The sequence below is a fragment of the Lepidochelys olivacea genome (assembly GCF_965140295.1).
Source record: "Lepidochelys olivacea isolate rLepOli2 genome assembly, chromosome: 12".
NCBI lineage: Eukaryota > Metazoa > Chordata > Testudines > Cheloniidae > Lepidochelys > Lepidochelys olivacea.
Window position 1 is genome coordinate 40,365,545 of NC_140422.1, and position 23,611 is coordinate 40,389,155.

Below are 23,611 nucleotides of genomic sequence, written 5' to 3' on the forward strand. Positions count from 1 at the left end.
CTCGGGGGGAATTAGATAATGTGGGGAGGTGCGGGGGGGCTGTGGGGCAGGGTGGGGGAGGGACAGAGGGGCTCGGGGGGAATTAGATAATGTGGGGAGGTGCGGGGGGGCTGTGGGGCAGGGTGGGGGAGGGACAGAGGGGCTCGGGGGGAATTAGATAATGTGGGGAGGTGCGGGGGGGCTGTGGGGCAGGGTGGGGGAGGGACAGAGGGGCTCGGGGGGAATTAGATAATGTGGGGAGGTGCGGGGGGGCTGTGGGGCAGGGTGGGGGAGGGACAGAGGGGCTCGGGGGGAATTAGATAATGTGGGGAGGTGCGGGGGGGCTGTGGGGCAGGGTGGGGGAGGGACAGAGGGGCTCGGGGGGAATTAGATAATGTGGGGAGGTGCGGGGGGGCTGTGGGGCAGGGTGGGGGAGGGACAGAGGGGCTCGGGGGGAATTAGATATGTGGGGAGGTGCGGGGGGGCTGTGGGGCAGGGTGGGGGAGGGACAGAGGGGCTCGGGGGGAATTAGATAATGTGGGGAGGTGCGGGGGGCTGTGGGGCAGGGTGGGGGAGGGACAGAGGGGCTCGGGGGGAATTAGATAATGTGGGGAGGTGCGGGGGGGCTGTGGGGCAGGGTGGGGGAGGGACAGAGGGGCTCGGGGGGAATTAGATAATGTGGGGAGGTGCGGGGGGGCTGTGGGGCAGGGTGGGGGAGGGACAGAGGGGCTCGGGGGGAATTAGATAATGTGGGGAGGTGCGGGGGGGCTCTGGGGCAGGGTGGGGGAGGGACAGAGGGGCTCGGGGGGAATTAGATATGTGGGGAGGTGCGGGGGGGCTGTGGGGCAGGGTGGGGGAGGGACAGAGGGGCTCGGGGGGAATTAGATAATGTGGGGAGGTGCGGGGGGGCTCTGGGGCAGGGTGGGGGAGGGACAGAGGGGCTCGGGGGGAATTAGATAATGTGGGGAGGTGCGGGGGGGCTGTGGGGCAGGGTGGGGGAGGGACAGAGGGGCTCGGGGGGAATTAGATAATGTGGGGAGGTGCGGGGGGGCTGTGGGGCAGGGTGGGGGAGGGACAGAGGGGCTCGGGGGGAATTAGATAATGTGGGGAGGTGCGGGGGGGCTGTGGGGCAGGGTGGGGGAGGGACAGAGGGGCTCTAGCGGGGGGCTGGATAACGGGGGGAGGTGCGGGGGGGCTCTGGGGGTGGGGGCCGGGAGGAGCTATGGGGCCCCGGGGGGCTCTCGGGGCGGGAAGGGCCGGGCCCTGGCGCCGCCCCGCGCCGCGCACACGGGCTGAGCCCCTCCCGGGGCGGAGCCGACTGGGCGGCACCTGGTCCCGCCTCACCTGGAGCCGCCGCTTTAAAGGCGCGGGGCGGGGCAGCCGGGGCGAGATGGAGCCGCCGCGTCCCCCTCGCCCCGCCGCACAGATGGGGCCGCCGCGGGGCCGCCTGCCCGGGCTCTGCCTCTGCCTCTGCCTCCTGCTCCTGCTGCAGGTAACGGCGCCGCGCTGCGGGCTCGCTGCCCGCCCGGACCCCGGGGAGGGGCCCCCGGACCCCCTCTGGCCGCGTGTGCCGGGGCTGGCGGGGAGCCCTCCGCGGGGCGCCGTGCGGGGCCGGAGAGGGGCTGCGGGGTTGGAGGGGGGGGGGCCTGGCCGCGGGGTTGGAGGGGGGGGGGGCCTGGCCGCGGGGTTGGGGGGCCGCGGGGTTGGGGGGGGGGGCCTGGCCGCGCCGTTGGGGGGCTGCGGGGTTGGTGGGGGGGGGGCCTGGCCGCGCCGTTGGGGGGCTGCGGGGTTGGTGGGGGGGGGGGCCTGGCCGCGCCGTTGGGGGGCTGCGGGGTTGGTGGGGGGGGGGGCCTGGCCGCGCCGTTGGGGGGCTGCGGGGTTGGTGGGGGGGGGGGGCCTGGCCGCGCCGTTGGGGGGCTGCGGGGTTGGTGGGGGGGGGGGGCCTGGCCGCGCCGTTGGGGGGCTGCGGGGTTGGTGGGGGGGGGGCCTGGCCGCGCCGTTGGGGGGCTGCGGGGTTGGTGGGGGGGGGGGGCCTGGCCGCGCCGTTGGGGGGCTAACCCAGCTCTCCCTGGCGCAGGTGGGCTGGCCGCTGGGCGAGCCGGCGGAGCCGTGCCGGGCTGGCTTTACCCTGGAGCGGTTCGCGTTCGTGGTGCCCCGTGTGCAGCTGCTCCGGGGCCAGGTCCTGGGCCAAGGTAAGGCTCCCTCCCTACGGGGGGTGGGGGGGTCGGGATCCCGGGGGCAGTGGGGCAGAGCCCGCGGGGGGCGGAGACACTTAGCTGCCCCGGGCTCTGGGTCATGCCCACGGGGTGCTGCTCGCTGCCCTGTGGGACTCGAATGCCGCAGCGGTTGTGGGACGTGCCCTTGGCTGGCTTTACCCCTGCCAGGTGCTCCCGCATGAGCCCCGTCTGCCCCCTGCCTGTGGGGTGGGTGGTGTCGGCTGATCGCCTCTGCCTTGTGTGCTAGTCCTTCCCCTGGGCTCCTAGGGCAGCGTGGTTCTGGGTTACCCCAGGCTGAGACTAGCTTTGATGCTCTGGGGTGTGACTCTCGTTCTGGCACAGAGCCCTTTGTGCTTGGACGTTCCCCTCTGCTTGTCCCTCCCTGGCCTCTGGTGGGCCCCTGGCCACGCTTGCACCGCGAGAGCCATTGAAAAGTGGTGCCCCAGATGCTCTGCTGTGATGCCTCCGAGTCCTGTCGGGAAGAGCTGGCTTCCACTCCCTTCCTCCGCCCCTCCACTGGTCATCTGCTCTGCCAGACTGCGAGGTCCTCGGGGCAGAGACCTCCTCTCCCTGGGATCCTGTTGAGCACAAATAATTGAGGGTACCCAGGCAGCTTAGGGGAGGAAACCCTGCATGCTGAGTGAGGTTCCCTGGAGATATAACAGCTAAGCAGCTTCCTGGCTGCTCCTAACTCAAAACCTGCCCTGACATTCCAGCTTATTCTCTAGTATCCAGCAGGCTCCAAAACTTGTCCTGGAATGGAGGGTTAATTCTGATTCCCTCTTCTCACCCAGTGCAGTTTGGGAGGTCTTGTGGCCTCCTTCCCTAAACCCCAATCCTCCAGGCTCCCTGGGCAGTTAGTTAGACCAGTGCTGGCACTTCTGAAAGCGGAAGTGGAGAGCGCCAGGCCCTGGCTGCTTTGTCCCTCTGAAGTGTGGTCAGCAGATGATCTGATCAGACCCTACAGAGGAGAGTCTATTTCCAAATGGGGGACGGCTCAAGGACCTTTTCTGCGGCAGTTGAATTGCTAAAGCCCTAATTCAGACTGGGGGGTTACATGTTTAGTGGAAACTTCCTTCATGTAGTTAGGGCTTAGCCTGCAAAGGCTGTCTCATGTCTGTCCCACCCCAAAGTAGGGGAAATTTCCACTCTGTTTATAACTTTGCCCTGCGTTCTGGTGAACTTGGCCGTCCGTGGTCATAAATCCCCCAGGCCTACAACACTTCATAAAAGCACTTCATGCTTCTATCCCCGAAGAAAGAGTGGGCCTGTCTCCTCTTTATCTCTGCTCCTCCCCCTGGAGTGCAGGAGGCTTTGTCCTGGGGAATGCAGCCTTTGAAATGCTAACGTCCAAACGGCTGGAGGACAATCCTCTGACTGGAAGGCTAAAGACTCCCACACCTTGTTGAGCCCCACCCGCCCAGGGCAATGGCGCAGGACTAGAGCGTCCTGTGATCCGGGCTCTGAGCAAACCCTGGGAGAAGATGTGGGGAGGGAGCTTTCTGTGAGGCAGTTACTGACCTGGCTTGCCCTGCACCCTGAGACCACTCTGACCCCCCAACCTGTCCACCACTTGCTCCTCTTGGCCTGCTGCCTCCTCGGCCCCATCCCTCTGCTCCTCTCTGCGCCCTGGCCGGACCTCAGTACACCTCCAGCTCCCGGCAGCCTCTGCTTCCCACCGCCTGTGGGTCCCCACCTGTCTCTCTGGAGCTGAGCCACCTGGGACTGGGGCAGAAGCCTGGCCAGTCTCAGCTGGGCGGGGGAGTGGGGGGCAGGGGACAGTGCGGGGAGCTTGACTGGGCCCCTCCAGGGGAAGTGCGTCTTAGGCCAGGGCAGGTCCTGGCTTGGCAGATCACACCACTCCCGAGGGACCGGAGCCCCGAGACCAGCTCTGGCTGACTGCTGCTCAGCCGGGCAGACAGTCGCCTCCCAGCAGGTCCAGTGAGTGCGGGCAGGAGGCAGGGTGTGGGGGAGTGGGTTTCTTGCAGGGGCACTGCTGAGCTGTGAGGGGGCAGGGAGGGTGTTTGTTAGGGCACTAGGGAGTGGGGGTTTTGTGGGGCTGTGGGCTGGGAGGCTCTGGGCAGGGGTGGTGTTGTGCAGGGCGCTGTGCATTTGTGTGGAGGGGGCTGGGAGGGGTGCTGGCATAATGGGGCTGGGGGGGGGGGGGCTCTGGCCATACAGAGTCAGGAGGATTTGGGGGAAGGGGGAGGAGCTGTGTGGTGTGGCCTGGGCCTGCCCCTGAGGGCAGGGGGCACACTGGCAGCAAAGGGCCAGGCGTGCCACTGTCTGGCAACTGCCAGTTTATAAATAGTGCCCTCGCACTAGGCTGAGTGGAACAGGGCCACCCTTGCATGCCATGACCCATTGCCCCTGGCTGGCCCCTCGCTCTGGGGACTGATCCCCCTGCACCATGCTCCACTGCTCCCATGGGGGCCCACAAATAAGTTTGGTGCTGGACCCAAAAATGGTTAATCCAGCCCTGCCTGGCCTGTTAGCTTATTTTGGCTGGTGTCATGTCTTAACAGATACTCCCCCACCTTCCCCTGCAGCAACCCCTCCCTTCCAGCTAAAGCCGCTCTGCTTGTTGAGTTAGGGCTGCTGCTTCTGGGCCGGAGTCTCCCCCATGCTGGGGATGTGGATAAGTTTGCTCGCTCCTGAGTCTGACCTGGGAGCCCCAGGCATGGTTCAGCTTGGCAGGGCTGCATCTCTCTGGGGGTCTTTGTGCATGTGGCAGAATCCTGCTGGCAGTGCCCCTGAGCCCATGTCCTGATGGCTAGTGCCGGGCGTTGGAGGGTGGCATTTAAATCCCCCACCCCCAGACGATGCCTGGGTTAGACTGCCTGAAATGGCAGTCAGTGGGCCTGTCCCTGCCCTTGCATTCCAGGCCTGCCCAAGCATGGCAGTGGGTGCCAGTGCAGAATTCTTGAAGTGAGGTGGGTGTTTCATTGCCCGGTAGACATGCTCCAGTCACCTGCGGGGTGACCTCCCCAGGGTCCCGAGTGCGGGGAATGGCTCAGCTTTGGACTCTCTTCCCTGCCCCTGCTGGCCCACCCTGCAGTGGGCCCAGGGAGTGCGGATCAGGTGCTGAGATGAGCCGAGCCAGTCCTGGGCATGGTTCCGGGGATGTGAAATGTGCACATTGTACTCCGAACAGAGGCTGGTCTGTCTCCTCTGCCGTCCCTCCAGGGACTGGCATGCACTTAACTCCATGCTTGCTGGAGTGACTTCAGGACACCAGAACTTAGTTGATTTAATGTCACCCCCTGCTCTGTGGAAGAAAGACTTCCCTTCCCCATGGGCCAGAGCCTCCCTCACAGTGTGGGGACGGAGAGGCTACACCTGCGTGTGAGCACGGGCTTGCCTACACTGGAGCACTCTGGTGTAGACGGCAGGGGTTCTCCTGTTCCCATGTGGGTGGTCCCGTCTGACGAGCAGTAGCTAGGTTGAGGAATTCTTCTGTCAGCCTAGTGTGATCTACGCAGGGACTTAGGTCGGCTTAACTATACCGCTTGGGGTGTGGATTTTTCACGCAATGTAGCTAACTGCCCTAATATTCTAGTGTAGCCCAAGCTGTAAGCTCTCAAAGCTCACTCTTCTGTCTGGAGATGTAAAAACAAATAAAATACCTAACAGAAATGTGCAGTGGATCCAGAGAGCTCTCCCATTATAAGCCAGATCCATGCTGTTCAGTAATTCACTGGCCTGCGAAACTAGCCAAATCCAGCCTGCAGAGCAGTTACTTGGTTAGTGCCCAAAGCCCATTAACATTCCTCAAAATGCCAGTTGTTCCCTTGGCATGGCAATGTTGCCTTCCCAGTGCTTTGAGCTTGACTAGAACCCCTGCACTGCGGGCTGCAGATCAGGGATTGCTGTAAGAGGCCCCTGGGGGTGCTGTATCCACACAGTGGTGTTCACTGCTTTGCTTAGGGAGGATTTAACCAAAGCAGGCTTTCTGCTCTTCCTTCACCTCTCACACAGCCTGACCTTTGTAAAGTAGAGGCCTTGAGACAGACCTTTGGTATGTCAACACAGGGGCTGCAAAAATTCCATGCATGCTGGAGAGAGGGGAGGTGCTGATCTCCTAGCTTGTTCTAATTCCCCTTGTACTGGAAAGCCTGCTACAAATTACTCTTTAGAGTAGCACTATGGTGCTGAAAAGCAGGCTGTTAGGAGAGATTTAATATCCGGAGCTATTTGAGTCCTCTAATCAGCATTACACAAGGATCAGAACATTAAGTGCATGTGATTTTTTTAAGATGCATTTTGAAGTGTAACTGCTAATTCTCCAGTGTGGAGGAGGAGTTGGCCGGTTGCTATTAGTCCATCTCAGACACACAGGTCAGCTCTGATTACACTTAAGCCTCTGACCAGGGAAGTGATGCAGAAGACTCCTGGGTGTAGGTGCAGTCCTTGCCTGTACTACAGGGCTTGTGCAAAGGGCGTCCTATTGGCCTTGCCTATTACAGGGCTTCCTCTGCTGTCTGAGTGAAAGGATTGCCTTCCTGTCCAGCTGGTACCAAGGTTGGGTATCCTTGTGGTGAATGCCAGGCAGAGGCAGTTGCTTGCTGGGCTGGGGCCCAAGACCTAGGGGCTGTGAAGTGGCTCTGCTCAGGGTTAAAGGCAAGCAATAACCGCTTCCATAGACCTCCTAGCGCCTGCCATCTATGCAGTGGTGGGAGCTTTCTGCTGCAGTGCCTCTGGTGGGGACTGTGACCAGCAGTCCCAGAGCTCTCGGAGCTGTAGCTATCTCCTGCATGGTCTGATGCAGGGCAGCATTGCAAGCCCTTGTTTACTCTTTCTGTTTTGAAGTGTCCTGGGGGAGGAGGCTATTTCCAGTAACTGCATGCAGAACTCTAGCTTCTGTGATGGCCTTAGCTAATGGCTGCAGAACTCAAAATACCACTAAGTGGTGAGTGCTTTCAGCGAGCCAAGGCCAGGCGAGCTGACCCAAGTGTTCAGCTCACTTGGAGTACCTCTGCTGGGTCTAGCTGGATGTGGGGAGCTGGAAGCCTTCCTGTTTTCTCCATCCTAGAGCAGAGATGTCTGTTGCAAACGCTGTCCCTTCTCTGAGAAATGGAGGCCTATGTTTCACAAAGTATCACTCTAAGACTTCCTGGTCCTGTCCAGGCTGCTGCTGCAGGTTGGGGCTTATAATGTGCCAAAGCAGCTGAGCTGGCCCAGGGCAGTCTCATGGACATGCAGGCTGACAATTACAAAGGAGCCAAAGCCTTAAGGGCCCCCGGGCCACGTTAAGTGTGGAAAGAGCTTGTGTTTTTATTGCAGGGTTTGTGTGAACCTGGATGCAAGTACAGCTCCCCTTGAGTGTGTAATGGCTGAGGCATCTCTGGGAGATGGGTTTTTGTGCATGGCCCTCGGGAATTCTTGTCCAAGACCACAGATGGTGTGTGGTGATAAGGGCTCTGTCTGCACCGGGCACTCTAAAACCTTCCCACCAGTGCGGTTCACTAGGGCTAGTAACAAGGGAGCACTATAGGAGCCCAGCAGCTGGGCTTGCATGGTGCTGCTAGCCCTGCTCGGAGCAGGCGTGGGCAACGCCACAGCCTGCTGGAGGCTAGAGCCCGTGAGAGTGGGAGGACTTCGGCACCTGCTGTTGGCTCCTAGCATGGCAAGGGAACAAACTGGTGATTGCAGGACTGAAGAGCACCTGGAATCCTCCAGGCCTGGGGTCTGTTTGGCTGCCTCAAGGCACCTGTACTGCAGTTACTGGGTTTCCTGTCACCAGCCTCCTCCCTCCACTCACCCATCCCAGAGAGGCTGGAACCTATACTGAGCTAGCCGCCCTAGCCCAGGACCTGTGGAGGAGTCAGTCCATGGAGAGTCAATTTCTTGTAACTGCTCCCAGGTCACGGGGAAGGTCAGAGTTGCTAAGACATGACCAGTCTAGCTGGGCCTGATCTCCAGTGAGAGCAGAGCAGCAAGCTGCTCCCTGACTGTTCCTGCCCCAGGAAGGGAGGAGATCACACAGTGACCCTTGATTTCTCAAAGACCAGCCATGCTGGTGGGCAGTTGCAGCCTTCTCTTGACAGCCCTAAAAGCTGTTAACTGGAGAATGGGCCAGGCTTCACTCCATGCCCCTGATCTAAGGGTAGTACAGTCCTCTCCTGTATGGGCTACTTGGTGTTATGCCCGACACCTGCTCTTGGCTGCAGTGGTCAGAGCATGAGCATCTTCCTGTGCAAATCAGGGAGCAGGGGGCCTGTCCTTCCAGCTGTGAGGAACTGCCCCCCAGTCTCTCACCTCCAAAGCCACCCTGCAGAGCTGCACAGTGTTCCCCATGCAACAGCTGCCCCATCCTTGGTGAGGGAGGCTCTGTGGCTGGATCAGCATGGCAGGAAGTGGAACAGGTCTGATTGAATAACTTGGCCATTTAAATACCTGCATAGCAAAGGCTAGACCTCTCAGTGCTACCTGGGAGTCAGTGACTCCTCCTGGGCCCAGCGTCTGAAAGCAAACCGGAAACATGCATGTAACTCGCTGCTGGGGGCAGATTAGCCAACAGGCCATGCAACTGCTTGGCCTCACGTCAGGCTCTTACACATGTGGACTTCTGGAGACCAGTGACTGGTCACTGCATTATCCAGAGGGATTCCTGGATTCCCTGCCGCTGAAGCGTGGGCAGAAACCCCTCCTAAACAAGAGCATGGGATAGGGAAGCCCTGGGTCCGGAGTACTGTTCCGAGCCTGCCTGCCATTACCCTGCTCTCTGGCTGCCCCTGTAGGGCATGGCACCCCTCTAAACTGGCAGCTAAGCTTAGACCTGCTGGCGTTCTCCATGTGCCCGTACTTGTGACGTGGCTGTGGGAGCCCTCGTCTCCTAGGGTATTCACATTGAGAACACAGGTCGCAGCCGAAGCCATGTTCCGGAGTGTGACCTCAGCCCCTCAATGGCAAAGAAAAGGGGAGCATGCCCCAAACAGGCTTCCATGCAGTAGTCTACAGAGCTGGCTGTCACAGGGTGCTGGCTTTCCTGGCTTACAGGAAGTCTCTCTTCTACCAGACCAGTTGCTATGCATTTCATGGGCGTGGTATGGAATGGGGGCCCAGGCAATAGTGAATGGCAGGGTGGGTGTTTGCAATGGGATAGTTTACAGAGTCTTGCAAAAGCTTTGGGACCATGGGCCTACAGCACAAGGTGAGTACAGCCTTTCTGCCCAAGGAGGGGTAGCTCAGTGGTTTGAGCATTGGCCTGCTCAACCCAGGGTTGAGGTCAATCCTTGAGGAGGGCCATTTAGGGATCTGGGGCAAAAATTGGGGGTTGGTCCTGCTTTGAGCAGGGGGTTGGACTAGATGACCTCCTGAGGTCCCTTCCAACCCTGATATTCTAGGATTCTATGACTGCTGAGGTCCTGGCTGCAGCTCTCCTAGGCAGCATTACCTTGTGGAAGAGCTGGTGGCAGAGAGGTCTAAGAAGACCTATAGTGCTCTCGTTAACTGCTGGCCCAATGCAGTCAGCCACACAGGGCTGGGGTAGCTCTAGTGAACTGGGTAAGTCTGGCCTAGCAGCATGGTTGTTGGGATAGAAATGGTGTGCCCTGTGGGCACTCTGTGCAAGGAGTTAGGGTGTGGCCAGGATACAATATGTCTGAAGTATGCAGTGCAAAGGCTCATGCTTGGTCTTTGCCAAGGTATCCTGCACCTGGTGTGGGATTTGCCCAAGGCCCTCAGCCCTGCAGTCCGCCTCTTGCATTCCCAACTCCTAATGCAACTAAACCTCTAAACTGAGTCAGGCCATCACAGGCTCTTCTGCAGTAGGAACTACCTGCCAGAGGAGAATTGGCCCTCCTGTTAATTGCTCCATCCCTCTGCCTGCTGTTAACAAGGCTGTCTGCAGACAGCATGGCGGAGTTCTTGTCTGGAACTACCCAGTCATAGGCGCTAACCAACAGGCAGCTGACTTGCTGCTTGTTCTGGAGGTGTAATAGCAAGCGATGCTGCGTCTCTAAAGTAGCACCGTCGCCCTCACTTACCCAAGCTTGGAAGGCCACGTGCTGTGTGGTGGGGGCCAGGCTGACGGACCCATCAGGATTCTGCCCCTGGCCTATTACTATAGGGAGATAACCGTTCCTACGGCCAGTTTCAGAAACCCAGCCTCTGTTTGGGCTCGCTGACTGCACTAGGCAGAGCCTGTCTTAGCTGAGTCAGCAGCTCCAGTTGTCTGAGAGCAGACTTAGCTGATCACATTGGAGGATAAGTCCAGATTTCCCCTGCCTCTTCCTGTCTGGTTGGTGCTGTCACATGTCTGGCTTAAACACTTACTGCCTCCTAGCGGGTTACCCAGAGTCTCGCTGGAGATATCTGATCAGTCATGTTCCTGTCTCCCTTCTCCCTTCTGGCATGGAGAAACTTGTTAGCACATGTGGCTGGGTAGCTCAGAAGGCCAGCTCCAAGCTGGCCACTCCAGGGAACGATGACGTGTGCTTGGGGCCCAATGGCTTGGGAAAGGGGTAACATGAAAATGACTAGATAGGCAAACCCCTTCAAGCTGGAAGCTGTCGCAGTTTTAGCGCCAGGGTCTCCCTGACAGCCTGTCTCCTGCCGTCCTGTGCTTGGCGGGAGCCTGTTAACAGAGCCCTTCCTCCCCAGTGAGGTTTGAGGACTGCACGAGGTGGAAGCTCGCGCTGTACGATGCAGATGATGCTGACTTCAAAGTGCTGGCGGATGGGACGGTCCTGGTGAGACACCAAACCCAGCTGCCTGGGCAGGGGAAGACTTTTACTGTGAGTGCCTGGGATTCCACGGGCAAGAAATTCTCTGCTTCAGTGACTGTGAGGAACCAAAGCCCTCGCTCAGCACAGGTAACGCTCATGCCAGCTGGCAGGCCTGTAGGGAGCGCGGGGGGCTGACTCTATGGCAACCTTTGTGCCTTGGGTAGAACACAGCACTAGTGAACCCCGTTCCCCTAACAGGATGGCAAGGTGCCCAGATTGATCATGGCCCCTACGAGAGACGGGGGTGGGAAGGCCAGTCCCACAGCCATTACTGCTGTAGTGTTACCAGTGCACCCAGCCCACTAACTGCCTGTTGCTTTGCTGGGAGTCGGTTACATGCAGAATGACGCTGGTCTAGCAACTGCTTTCATGGCTAGAGCAGCCCAGGAGCGTGGGGCTCAGTGGGAATCGCTACCTGTAGCTCTCCCTGGACTGCCAAGTTGGCCCCTGGTCACACTGTGCCCAGAGTGCAACCTTCTCCATTGCACTTTACATGATCCAAGCCAGACACAGAAATACATGGTCTTCATCCCACTCACCATGGTCTGGCCTCCTGCAGCATCCGTGTCTGAACAGTCTGCAAGTCTGACTCCAGGTCTGTTGTGCTCACAGCATGCTCTGCATAAAGGAGCCGCCGGCTGGCACCATGCTAACCCAGGGTTATACGCTGGCTGGTCTGGGATCCCTGGGCTTGTTTCTTGTACACATGGATGCCTCCTTCTCCCTGTAGGAATCTGCTCCAGGCCACCCAGCAGAGGTGCTGATGTTCCCACAGGCCGGACCTGGTCTGCAGAGACAGAAGAGGGACTGGGTGATCCCTCCGATAAGGGTCCCTGAAAATGAGAGGGGCCCGTTCCCTAAAAAGCTGGTTCAGGTAGGGAAGCATCTCAAACCTGCATTCACCCGCCCGAATGCTGCCTCTTGGGCAGGCAGGTGCTGCCGGGTCTCTTGTTGCTGGACCTAACCATGTCACATGCCTGGCTGCGCAGGTGCTGACTGCTTTTTGCCAGTGGGTGCTTTGGAAAAGGTGGTGGGGCTCTGCCGGTTTGGGAGGGCAAGGCTATGTTCGGCATATTTATACACTTCCATATTCTAGTTGTGGAATGTTCTATCATTGGCATTTTAACAATTTAATCCCTATTAAAATAGTAACAAACTACAGAATCCCACTGTCAGGAATTAGTGGAGGAAAATCCTTGCACTCCCCTAGACGCTGGTGCAGTAGATTCTTCTGTGTTTGCTGGAGTACAGTGGATTCCTGAAGGTTTCCCACTGTTGATCTTGTCTGAACGCAAGTTTATCCATCTTTCAGTCTGGCCCTACTCATGTCCGTTACTGAGCTGTGACTTGCAGTGTGCTCATCTAATTCCGCCTTCGTTACACCATGTGCCATGTACATGCTTTGATTCCCCTTAGATCAAATCCAATAGGGATAGAGAGTCCAAGATAATCTACAGCATCACAGGGCAAGGTGCAGACACCCCTCCCAACGGCATCTTCACCATTGAGGCCAAGACCGGCTGGATGATGGTGACTCAGCCCTTGGACAGAGAAGACATCGACAAATACCACGTAAGTCACCCAAGCCCTGTGTGTGGCAGGTGGGCAGAGCCCCACTGACCAGGGGGCCCATTTCTGAGCCAGCTGCTGGTGGAAGGGAGCATGGTGGAGCTCAGAGCCCTCTTGTTTGTCTGTAGCTCTTCTCTCATGCCGTGTCTGAGAATGGCAAACCTGTGGAGGAGCCCATGGAGATCATCATCACCGTGACTGATCAGAATGACAACAAACCCCAATTCACCCAAGAGCTCTTCAAAGGCTCGGTTCTGGAAGGAGCACTGCCAGGTAGGAGGAATGGGTGGAAATAGCTTTGTCCTGCTGATAGTGATCCAGGCTCCAGAAATCTGCATCCCTGGACTCTGCTCCGTTGTCCCTTAGTGGGACAGAGCATGGGCTGGGTCTGGGGTGTCCCTGTTAGCAGGTGGGATTCTGCCTTTGACATCTCTGATAGTGTCTGCATCCATGCCCCTGCAACCCATGTGCAGTCAGTACAGAACACAAATCAAGCCCTGATAATCTCTTACAAGCCTCTGGTCTCTGGCAGCCCTAAAGGGTCAGGCAGGCTCCTCAAGCCACTGGTCCATGAATGTGGTGCCCACTTCCACACCCTTTTGTGTGGCTTGCCAATGAGTCCTCCTCAGAGCAGTTAGCTCTCCTTCCTACTGAAGGAGATGAGCCCAACGCTGGGCTCCGTTCTCCATTGGCAGAGTCTCTGCTATTGAGCATCTTGTATGAAGCTGCAGCACTCCTCAGGGGAAATGTTCTGCCTCCTGATCAGGGAGGAGCGAGCCACTACCACCTCCAACTCTACCCCACTCTCTCAGGTACCTCTGTGATGCAAGTAACTGCCACAGATGCAGATGATGCCATAGAGTCCTACAATGGGGTCATTGCATACTCCATCCTGAACCAAGAGCCTAAGGAACCCCATCCCCAGATGTTCACCATCCACAGAGCCACTGGAGCCATCAGTGTGATTGCAAGTGGCCTAGACAGAGAGGTGAGCAGAGACATGGGCTTGGAAGCATGGCAGCTGTTGCCATAGCAAAGTTCCATGAAGGAGGGCAGCAACATCTTCAGTTACTGGAGTGTGCCAAGGACAGAGTCCTTTTCCAGCTTGTGCCGGCAAGGGCAGCTGTATGGCACAAGCCTATGAAGGAGCCAGCTCCTCGTTTGCAGCCTGCCTCTCAATGGTCTGAAATGCCCAGGTTTATAAATCTGGGCTTGACACCAGAAGACTCCTGCAGTGGCTCTCCCTGGCTGGAGAACTGTGGGCTGCTGCAGGGGAGAAGGGCTCCCTGTTGATGCATGCCTCTGAGATCTGAGCAGACCCCTGCCCAGGGAGTCCTGAAGCATGATGGATTCTCGTAGCCAGCTTGACATGCCCTGGCTGCTGGGGACTGTGTGAAAGGGTTACAGGGAACTGGCATCTGAGGCAGCACTGCTAATGTCTTATCTATCCATCTCTACCACTGACTGGCATGTCTGCCTCCCCCCAGAGAGTGAGAGAATACACGCTGACGCTGCAGGCTGCAGACCTGGATGGGGAAGGCTTAACAGCCACTGCATCCGCTGTGATCAAGATTGCAGACACCAATGACAACGCTCCTGTGTTTGACCCCAGAACGGTACCCTACTCCATCACCCTCTCATGAGTACCAGCTGTGCTGGGGTGTCCTGTCCCATCCCCCTCCCTGGGATCAGGTGGGGGGAGATAGCAGGCACAGTGAAGACTGCAAGGAAAAGTGGCCATTCCTTCACCCAAAGCATCTCTTGGCTAGGAGCCACATGAAGTGCTCTCTGCACAGGCTGCTGCTATCCTGAGCCTACCCCAGTTGTAAGGGATCAAACAGCCAAGGTGCCCCAGCTGGAGCCCCTGAAAGGGAGACATCTGGATCAGCCCCATTGTTAGGTGCTGCACAGACAGTGAGGTCGTGGTTTTAGGCAAGGACTGCAATCTATTGTCTTGTCCTATGCCATGAGCAGGAAGAGTGGGGCGGGGTGGGAGAGCAAGGAGCAATCACTGGCTGCTTTGTGCTGCTGGCCAGTGGAGAAGGCCCAGGTCTCAGGGGGGCACTCTCTCTGCTCTGAGCTGTGACCGTGTGGCTGACCATGGCCTGCATGCCCCTGTGTTGCAGTACACCATGGCGGTGCCAGAGAACGAAGCGGGGCGCGAGGTCCAGAGGCTGACCGTGACGGACACGGACGAGGTCAACACAGCGGCGTGGCGGGCTGTGTACACCATTGTGCGAGGCAACGAAGGAGGCTTCTTCACCATCACCACGGATCGCGAGACCAATGAGGGTGTTCTGCGAACAACCAAGGTAGGGTGGGTTTGGGTTTCATGGGCAGCTAGACCAGTGCGCCTCCGGGCGTGAGAGGGGCATCTGCCTGCCTTAAAACTGGGCTGGTGTGCTGCAGGGCGAAGCGCCGGCTGCGCCCAGTGCCAGCATCCTGCCAGACTGAAGTAGCTGCATCAAAACCCGGGGCCATTCTGCAGCACAGCTGAGCACATGGCGTTGCCACCTAGCTAAGTCTAGAGCAGCCGACTCCCACATTGCTGGAGGAATTGCCTCCCCCCTCCTTGGCATGAGGCAAGAGGCCTGGCTTCACCTTTCCTTCTCGTCCCTCCCAGGGCTTGGACTTCGAGGTGAGAAGCCAGTTCATCCTCTACGTGGCAGCCACCAATGAGGAGCCCTTTGTCGTGAAGCTCTCAACCTCCACAGCCACCGTCACAGTGAACGTGGAGGATGTGAACGAGGCACCTGTCTTCGACCCACCCATCAGGACAGCCCAGGTCTCGGAGGATGTGCCTATTGGGCAGAAAATCACCTCCTACATGGCTCAGGACCCAGACAAAATGCAGAGTCAGACAATCCGGTAAGTGGTGGTGTTGGACTGGGAGCCTGGGCGGGTAATACCACACATACAGAATCCAGCTTCGTGCCTAAACAGCCAGGTTCACCAAGGCCAAACAGAGACCGATGGCCTTGACAGCCCTGTGCCAGGACAGTCTGGACCTGTAAACCATGGGCAGCAAAGCCTCTGGACTGGCCCTTGCCAAACACACCATATCCCATGGCCACTGCTCCTGTCCCTGAACAGACTGGCTGGCGCAGCAGGCCTTGCGGGACAGAACCTCTGGGCTCCACGCTCTGGAGTTCAGCACCTGCTACGTGGGAGTACGGAGCCCCCATGGAAGCCGTGATTTGGGCAGTAGCTGCCCAGCTCAGTGCCCAAGTGCCACCGAAAGCCGCCCGCTGTCAGAGTGGTGCTGAGTCTGGCCTCTCAGTGTCTTGGCAGAACCTTCCAGAACAGCCTCCCCCTACAAACTGGCTTCTGCCCCCGGCTCTAGCACCTCTTCTGTCCCCTAATGCTCTTTCCCTTCAGGTACCGCGTTGGGAATGACCCCGCGGGGTGGCTGGAGATTCACCCAGAAAACGGCATTGTAACGGCGAAGGCCCAGCTGGACAGGGAGGCTGTGTTTGTGAAGAACAACACCTACACGGCCATCGTGCTGGCAGTGGACGATGGTAACAGCTCTGCAGCTGGAATGTGGGGGGCAGGGCTGAGAGCTTGTCTGATCACTGCGGTTCCGCGATCAAGAGCATCTTTGTTCCCCTGCGCTGGTGATGGCTCCCCATGTGAGAGACATGTGATAAGGCCACACCCCCTCCGAGGCTGTCACGAGAAACCACACCCAAATTAAAACCCAGCTCCCTTCCCAGGAAAATGGGAGTCCTTCTAAAAGCAGCCCAGGCTGGCTTGTCGGCCCCTCCATCATACTGCACCAGTCTGAAGCAGCCTGTGCTGGGGTGGAACTGAAGGTGCAGGGCTTGGGAGCCTCACCTGAGTCATGGGCAAAGCAGGCCCTGTAGCCTAGAGTGGGGACCCAGGTGGTGGTCACTGTTGGGACTGCACCAGGGACCTCCAGAGCTGACGACGTGCTGCCCCTGGCTGGCCGGGCAGCTCCGTTCTGGGTCAGGCACGGGACAGGCATCTCCCACCTGCTGAGCAGTGCGCTCCCCTTCTGGGCCAGGCAAAGGAGACTGAACCACTTGCCACGATTAACCTCCACTCTGTCCCCAACAGGTGCCCCTCCTGCCACTGGCACAGGGACCTTGCTTCTGACTCTTCTGGATGTGAACGACCACGGGCCTGAGCCAGACCCTCGGGAGATCACTGTCTGCAACCAGAATCCGGTGCCACAGGTCCTGACCATCATCGACAAGGACCTGCCCCCAAACACCTCCCCCTTCAGAGCAGAGCTCCTCCATGGATCTGGTGCGAGCTGGACTGCTGAAATGGACAGCAAAGGTAACTGCTGAAGGGATTTGCTGGTCACCTGAGATCTCAGACCATCCATTTCCCCTCCGCCTGCCCCCCTCCCCATTCCTCCCTTTCCCTCCAGTAGGAGGAACGAGCCCTGAACTGTGGCTGTGGATCAAAGGCAAGGCAGGGCAGGACGCAGCCCTTGCCCACAGAATGCGACGTGGTGTGGTGCTGGCTTGGAGTCGCTCATGTGACTAGGTCTAGAACACTTGACCTACCAGGCAAGACTGGAAAAAGTTAGGTTTGGTCAGTCTGGAGACGGACTGAAAGGGGACATGCAACAGTCATTTTGTAACAACCTTTTATGTATGTGGAGGGACATAAATTGTTCTCCTTAACCACTGAGGACCAGACAAGATGCAGTGGGCTTGCATTGCAGCACGGGAGGTTTAGGTTGGACATCGGGAAAAACTTCCTATCTGTCAGGGTAGTTACGCACTGGAACAAATTACCTAGGAAGGCTGCAGAACCTCCATGGTTGGAGGCTTTTAAGAACAGGTTGGAGAAACACCTGTCGGGGGTGGTCTGCAGCAGTGGTTCTCAAGCTATTTACCATTGTGGGCCATCTCAATACTAGCTGTATGGCCCTAAGCATGTCACAGGAGCTGCAGCTCTGTGCTGACTGGGCTGCAAGTGGCCCATAGGTTGCAGGGTGAGAACCACTGGTCTAGAGAATACTTGGCCCTTCCTCAGCACAGGGGTTGTGCTAGATGGCCTGTGTCCAATCTTCCAATTCTTGTAAGCTTGTAAAATGATCAGGGAGGAGTATAAAAAATATTGGTTGGGCATGCAGGAGTGAAATCAGGAAGGCCAAATAACACCTGGAGTTGCAGCTAGCAAGAGATGTTAAGAGTAAGAAGAAGGGTTTCTTCAGGTATGTTAGCAACAAGAAGAAAGTCAAGAAAAGTGTGGGCCCCTTACTGAATGAGGGAGGGCAACCTACTGACAGAGGATGTGGAAAAAGCTAATGTACTCAGTGCTTTTTTTTGCCTTCGTCTTCACGAACAAGACGAACTCCCAGACTCCTGCACTGGGCAGCACAGCAGGGGGAGGGGAGGTGACCAGCCTTCTGTGGAGAAAAGTGGTTCGGGACTACTTAGAAAAGCTGGACAAGCACCAGTCCATGGGGCCAGATGCGTTGCATCTGAGAGTGCTAAAGGAATTGGATGTGATTGCAGAGCCATTGGCCATTATTTTTTTGAAAACTCACGGTGATCAGGGAAGGTCCCGGAGGACTAGAAAAAGGCTAATGTAGTGCCCATCTTTATATAAAAATAAAAGGGGGGAGGAGGAGGAGGATCCAGGGAACTACAGGCTAGTCAGCCTCACCTCAGTCCCTAGAAAAATCATGGAGCAGGTCCTCAAGGAATCCATTCTGAAGCACTTAGAGGAAGACAGTGATCAGGAATAGTCAGCCTGGATTCACCAAGGGCACATCATGCCTGACTAACCTAATTGCCTTCTATGATGAGATAACTGGCTCTGTGGATGAGGGGGAAAGCCGTGGATGACGTGTTCCTTGACTTTAGCAAAGCTTTTGACTGTCTTCCACAGTATTCTTGCCAGCAAGTTAAAGTATGGGTTGGATGAATGGACTATAAGGTGGATAGAAAGCTGGCTAGATTGTCAGGCTCAACGGGTAGTGATCAATGGCTCCATGTCTAGTTGGCAGCTGGTATCAAGTGGAGTGCCCCAAGGGTCGGTCCTGGGGCTGGTTTTGTTCAATATCTTCATAAATGATCTGGAGGATGGCATGGATTGCACTCTCGGCAAGTCTGCAAATGACCCTAAACTGGGAGGAGAGGTAGATATGCTGGAGGGTAGGGATAGAATACAGAGGGACCTAGACAAATTGGATTGGTCCAAAAGAAATCTGAGGTTCAACAAGGACAAGTGCAGAGTCTTGCACTTAGGATGGAAGAATCCCATGCACCGCTACAGACTAGAGACTGATTGGCTAAGCAGCAGTTCTGCAGAAAAGGACCTAAGGGTTACAGTGGACGAGAAGCTGGATATGAGTGGGCCCTTGTTGCCAAGAAGGCCAATGGCATTCTGGGCTACATAAGTAGGGGCATTGCCAGCAGATCAAGAGACGTGATCATTCCCCTCTATTTGGCATTGGTGAGGCCTCATCTGGAATACTGTGTGCAGTTTTGGGCCCCACGCTACAAGAAGGATGTGGAAAAATTGGAAAGAGTCCAGCAGAGGGCAACAAAAATGATTAGGGGACTGGAACACATGACTTATGAGGAAAGGCTGAGGGAACTGGGATTGTTTAGTCTACGGAAGAGAAGAATGAGGGGGGTGGGATTTGATAGCTGCTTTCAACTACCTGAAGGGGGATTCTATAGAGGATGGATCTAGACTGTTCTCAGTGGTAGCTGACAGAACAAGGAGTAATGGTCTCAAGTTGCAGTGGGGGAGGTTTAGGTTGGATATTAGGAAACACTATTTCACTAGGATGGTGAAGCACTGGAATGGGTTACATAGGGAGGTGGTGGAATCTCCGTCCTTTGAGGTTTTTAAGGTCAGGCTTGACAAAGCCCTGGCTGGGATGATTTAGTTGGTGGTGGCCCTGCCTAGAGCAGGGGGTTGGACTAGATGACCTCCTGAGGTCCCTTCCAACCCTGATATTCCATGATTCTTGCAGCCCCTTCCAGCCTTACATTTTATGTGATTTCTCTGCATGTGTCATGTGTTGGGTATCCTAGTCCCAGATATGCCATGGTTGAACACTGGGGAGGGAAGATTCAAACTCCAGGGATGAAGTGGTCTTGAGTAGAGCATGTTCATGGCACTGTAGGGTCTTGGTCTGCTTGGGAGGTAGAAGGGATGTGGGGGGCCTGGTCTCTGACCCCTGGTGGCCCTCCCCTCTGGTATCCAAGCTGCAGTCTCACCCATATAATCCCACTGTCTGTCTGCACAGGGGAGATGCTCACCTTGAAGCTGCTGGAGCCGTTGAAGAAAGACATCTACCAAGTTTACCTGCGGCTCTTTGACAACCAGAACAAAGACCAGCTAACTGTTCTCAAGGCAGAAGTGTGCAACTGTGAGGGGCATGCAGAGACATGCCCAAAGGAACAGCTGCCTGTTCCAGGGGTCCCCATCATTCTGGCCATCCTGGGGGCTATTCTGGCCCTACTGAGTGAGTGCCTGGGAGGAGTTGCTCTAGGCCTGGCTGATGGGCATCTTGTGCCAGGGTGGGGTCTTCCAGAGCTAAGCTAGCCTGGCCTGCATGGAGGGTGAGCGGCAGAAGCAGGTGTCTTGCGGTGCAGGATGGGACCTGCTGCTGCCTGTGGTGAGGCAGCTTCACCTAGTGGCTAGAGGACCGATGGTCAGACCTGGGACCTTGTTCCAGCTCCACTGCTGACCCGCTGTTTCACTTCTGTGCCCTGGGTTCCCTGCCATTAAAACTGGGGCCTGCCCTCCTGCCAAGTGCTCCGAGATGGGAGCTTGCTGGTGTCTCAGCGTCACTGCACCCAGGAGAGCAGCATGGGGCCCCATCGGGGAGGAGGGGAGCGCCCCTGGAGCAGGCTGCATGGCACACGCCGACCTGTCTTGTCTCTTCCAGTCCTCCTGCTGCTGCTGCTGCTCTTCGTGCGGCGGAGGAAGGTGGTGAAGGAGCCCTTGCTGCTCCCCGAGGACGACACCCGGGACAACGTCTTCTACTACGGCGAGGAGGGAGGTGGCGAGGAAGACCAGGTGGGCACTAGTGGCCCATGGCATGTTGCGGGGTGGGGAATGGGTAACAGCACACCTGAAGCACTGACTTGCCCTGGGGGCTTGACTGGGTCCCACCTTCGTACTCTCTGGCTTTGCATGTTTCCAGGAGTGGGCAACATGGGCCTTCAAAACTAATGGCCTTGGAGCCCCTCTGGTGCCCATGCCCATCCCCAGGACAGATGTGGCCTGGCAAATAGACATCCAGAACTGGGATGTCTCAGCCAAACTTGGGAAAAGGGCCCTGACCCTGTGCATCTCCCTCCTAAAGGACTATGACCTCAGCCAGCTGCACCGCGGCCTGGAGGCTCGCCCCGAAGTCCTCGTCCGCAACGATGTGGTGCCGACCCTGCTGCCAGCTCCCCAATATCGCCCTCGACCTGCCAACCCCGATGAGATTGGCAACTTCATTGATGAGGTGAGGCCAGGGATGCAAGTGTTGCTAAACTCACGTGAGCCTGGGCTGATGACACCTAGTGAGGAGCTGGAGCCAGCTCTGGACATGGGCATTGGCTGATCAGGGCCACCAGTTCCTTTCTAGAGCTCAAGATCTGGTCCTCACTTTAGCTGGATGTGCATACATTGGGCACGTACCACCCTCAGGGCTAGTTGCTAGCCACCTGCGGCTCTGCTGCTGTGGGGATTCCCTGGACCACTGGTTCTTGGCTATGCGGTGGCACTTCAGGGTCTCCCTTCCCATCACCATGGGGGCCCAAGGTCAGCAATAAGTGTTATCTGCCTGTCCTGGTGCAGTTACATCGCTGCTGGGAAAGCCTGGTTTTAGGGCTGTGCTAGGCTCTGATATCCCTGCCCTCATTGCCAGGGCGTAGCTTGCCCAAGGCTGTAACCTAGCTATGGGGAGTGGAGAGGGTGGATGGATATGTCCAGGTGTGGGCCGCATATGCAGCTCTCTGCTAGCAGGCCACATCCATGAGATATGGTCCTGAGGATGTCACCTGGGCCTCAGCTGTGTGCTGATTGGGCTGCAAGTGGCCCGTAGGTTGAGAACTGGTGTAGAGATTTCAGGGGAACTGGCTGAGGGTGGTGGAGAATGTGACCAGAGCACAGACCTGTTTTTTTTTCTCTCCCCTGTTGGGTCTAGAAAAGCCCACAGGCCAACACTGGAGGCCAACCTCCAGGAGAAGGCCTGTGGCACCCGTTAGTCAGGCTGAGCTCTTCCTTTCTGCCAGGGTGCTTGGCATGACCGGCCCCAGCCTCCGAGTACACATGCTGTTGGACTGGTGATGTGCCAGGCCCTCTGCTCAGACCGGCTGCCTCTGGTCATAGCAGCTGTCGTTCCTCGGGGGCATTGAGCACTGCAGCTCCCACTGACCTCAGTGGGAACAAGGGTTGCTCAGGACCTGGCTCCTGCCAGAGAATTCCCCAGGTCCAGCTGAGGGACCAAATTCCAGCCTCTGGGGTGGGAAGCCAGCTGGTGCTGGGGTTGCTCTGGGCTGACCTAAGATCAGGATCTCCCTGCCAGTGACTCAAGAGGAGGGAAGACTCTTGAGTGACTCATGGGTTTGGCAGGGGACCCTCCATCAGGACTGATCTGGGAGCCCCAGGCCCAAATGCAGGCACTGAGGGTAGTCTCACTGCTCAGCAAAACTACCCTTCAGTGCCCTGGTCTCATGATACAAACCTGCCTCTTGACTTCCAGTCTGAGGGCTCCCCCCTCAAGGTGACCACTCGCTGGTCTTAGTGCTGCCTGCCAGCACCGATGCGGGTGGCCCTGTTTTAATCCCCCCCCCCCCACCAAGCTCGCTGCACTGGAGAGTCGCCCCAGGAGCGTGTGCTGGGATGACTCCTAACCAAACGCTCCTCCGCTCCCCCAGAACCTGAAGGCGGCCGACACTGACCCCACTGCCCCGCCATACGACTCCCTGCTGGTGTTTGACTACGAGGGCAGCGGCTCCGAGGCGGCCTCGCTCAGCTCCCTCAACTCCTCTGCCTCGGACCAGGACCAGGACTACGACTACCTGAAGGACTGGGGCGGCCGCTTCAGGAAGCTGGCTGACATGTACGGTGGGGGCAAGGACGAGTAAGGGGGGTGGCCAGATGCCATGTGCCCACCCACCCACAGAGCAGCTTCTGCCAGGATGCCGGATTTCTCTCCAGGAAGCTCCATAGAGCAGCTTGTCTTGCATGGGGCAACTGGCAGGCTGGAGCCTCAGTGGGCAAACTCTCTGGCCTGGGTCCCTTCACATGAGATCTTCAAGCTTCTTAGAGAGGAAATAGGCCCAGCTCTGGCTCCTGTTGGGCACCTGTCTCTGCATGCCACCTATGTGGCTGAGCCATGTGTGTGAGATGCTTCCTGGAGCTGAGGAGCCTAGTGTGACTTTCCTGGAGGCTTGTGAACAGCCTTGTACCCAGACCCAACCATGCCTGGAAGCCTTATGCAGCTGCTGGTGCCTTTTGGATCTTAAGACACACTTGCCTGCCAGGGAAAATAAAAGCCTGTCTTATGAATCCTTAACTCCTAGAATATCCCAAAGGCCTGGAGACCTCTGGCTCTTGATTCCAAACTGTGACTGGATTGCCTCCTTGTGTGAAGTCTGTCAAACTCCAGCACCAGGGTAACAGTATCCGTGCAAGGTGCTGTACCCCAGTCAGTCCAGTAGGCTGCCGGCCAGCTACCCGTGCAACTGCCTTCCTGCTCCAACCACTCAACTGTTAATACCCTGCTGCTAGCCCTGTTCCATACAAAATGTTTGACTACTGCCTTTTATATCTTCCTAGGCCACCCTCTTTTTTCTTTTGTACTGTGTATAAAGTAAGTTAGTGTGATGCTAAAGCATGGGGCAATGGGTGATGTAACTTTTAATAAAGGAAGTTGATTTTTTGTTTTTACAGGCTTGGCTCTTTATTCCTAGTGTCCCTCTTGCCAGTTAGTGCTGTGGGTTGTGGTGATGTCTGTCTCGGAGCTATTGCTCGAGGACTGACCAGTAACAAGCTCCCTAGCCTTTGGGCAGTTGAGATCCTCCCCACTCTGGAGCCCAGGAGCTCTGGCCTGTTTGCAGGTGCTAACTTCCAAAGGGTTCTGGCCATGCTGGCTAGCAGAACTCAGCCACTAGCTCC

The 23,611-nt window shown here is 57.3% G+C and overlaps 1 protein-coding gene across 1 annotated transcript; it reads left to right on the forward strand.

Annotated features, from left to right (window-relative positions):
• Positions 1-1,315: 1,315 nt before the first annotated feature.
• Positions 1,316-23,383, forward strand: LOC311529127 (B-cadherin-like). The gene is made up of 16 exons (XM_084644862.1): positions 1,316-1,471; positions 2,057-2,171; positions 10,800-11,011; positions 11,655-11,798; positions 12,341-12,496; positions 12,622-12,766; positions 13,306-13,481; positions 13,981-14,109; positions 14,620-14,805; positions 15,117-15,361; positions 15,872-16,014; positions 16,574-16,798; positions 19,740-19,958; positions 20,385-20,515; positions 20,805-20,951; positions 22,369-23,383. The coding sequence occupies exons 1-16, from the start codon at positions 1,370-1,372 to the stop codon at positions 22,576-22,578; spliced, it is 2,685 nt and encodes an 894-aa protein (XP_084500988.1). The 5' UTR covers positions 1,316-1,369; the 3' UTR covers positions 22,579-23,383.
• The last annotated feature ends 228 nt before the right edge of the window (positions 23,384-23,611 follow it).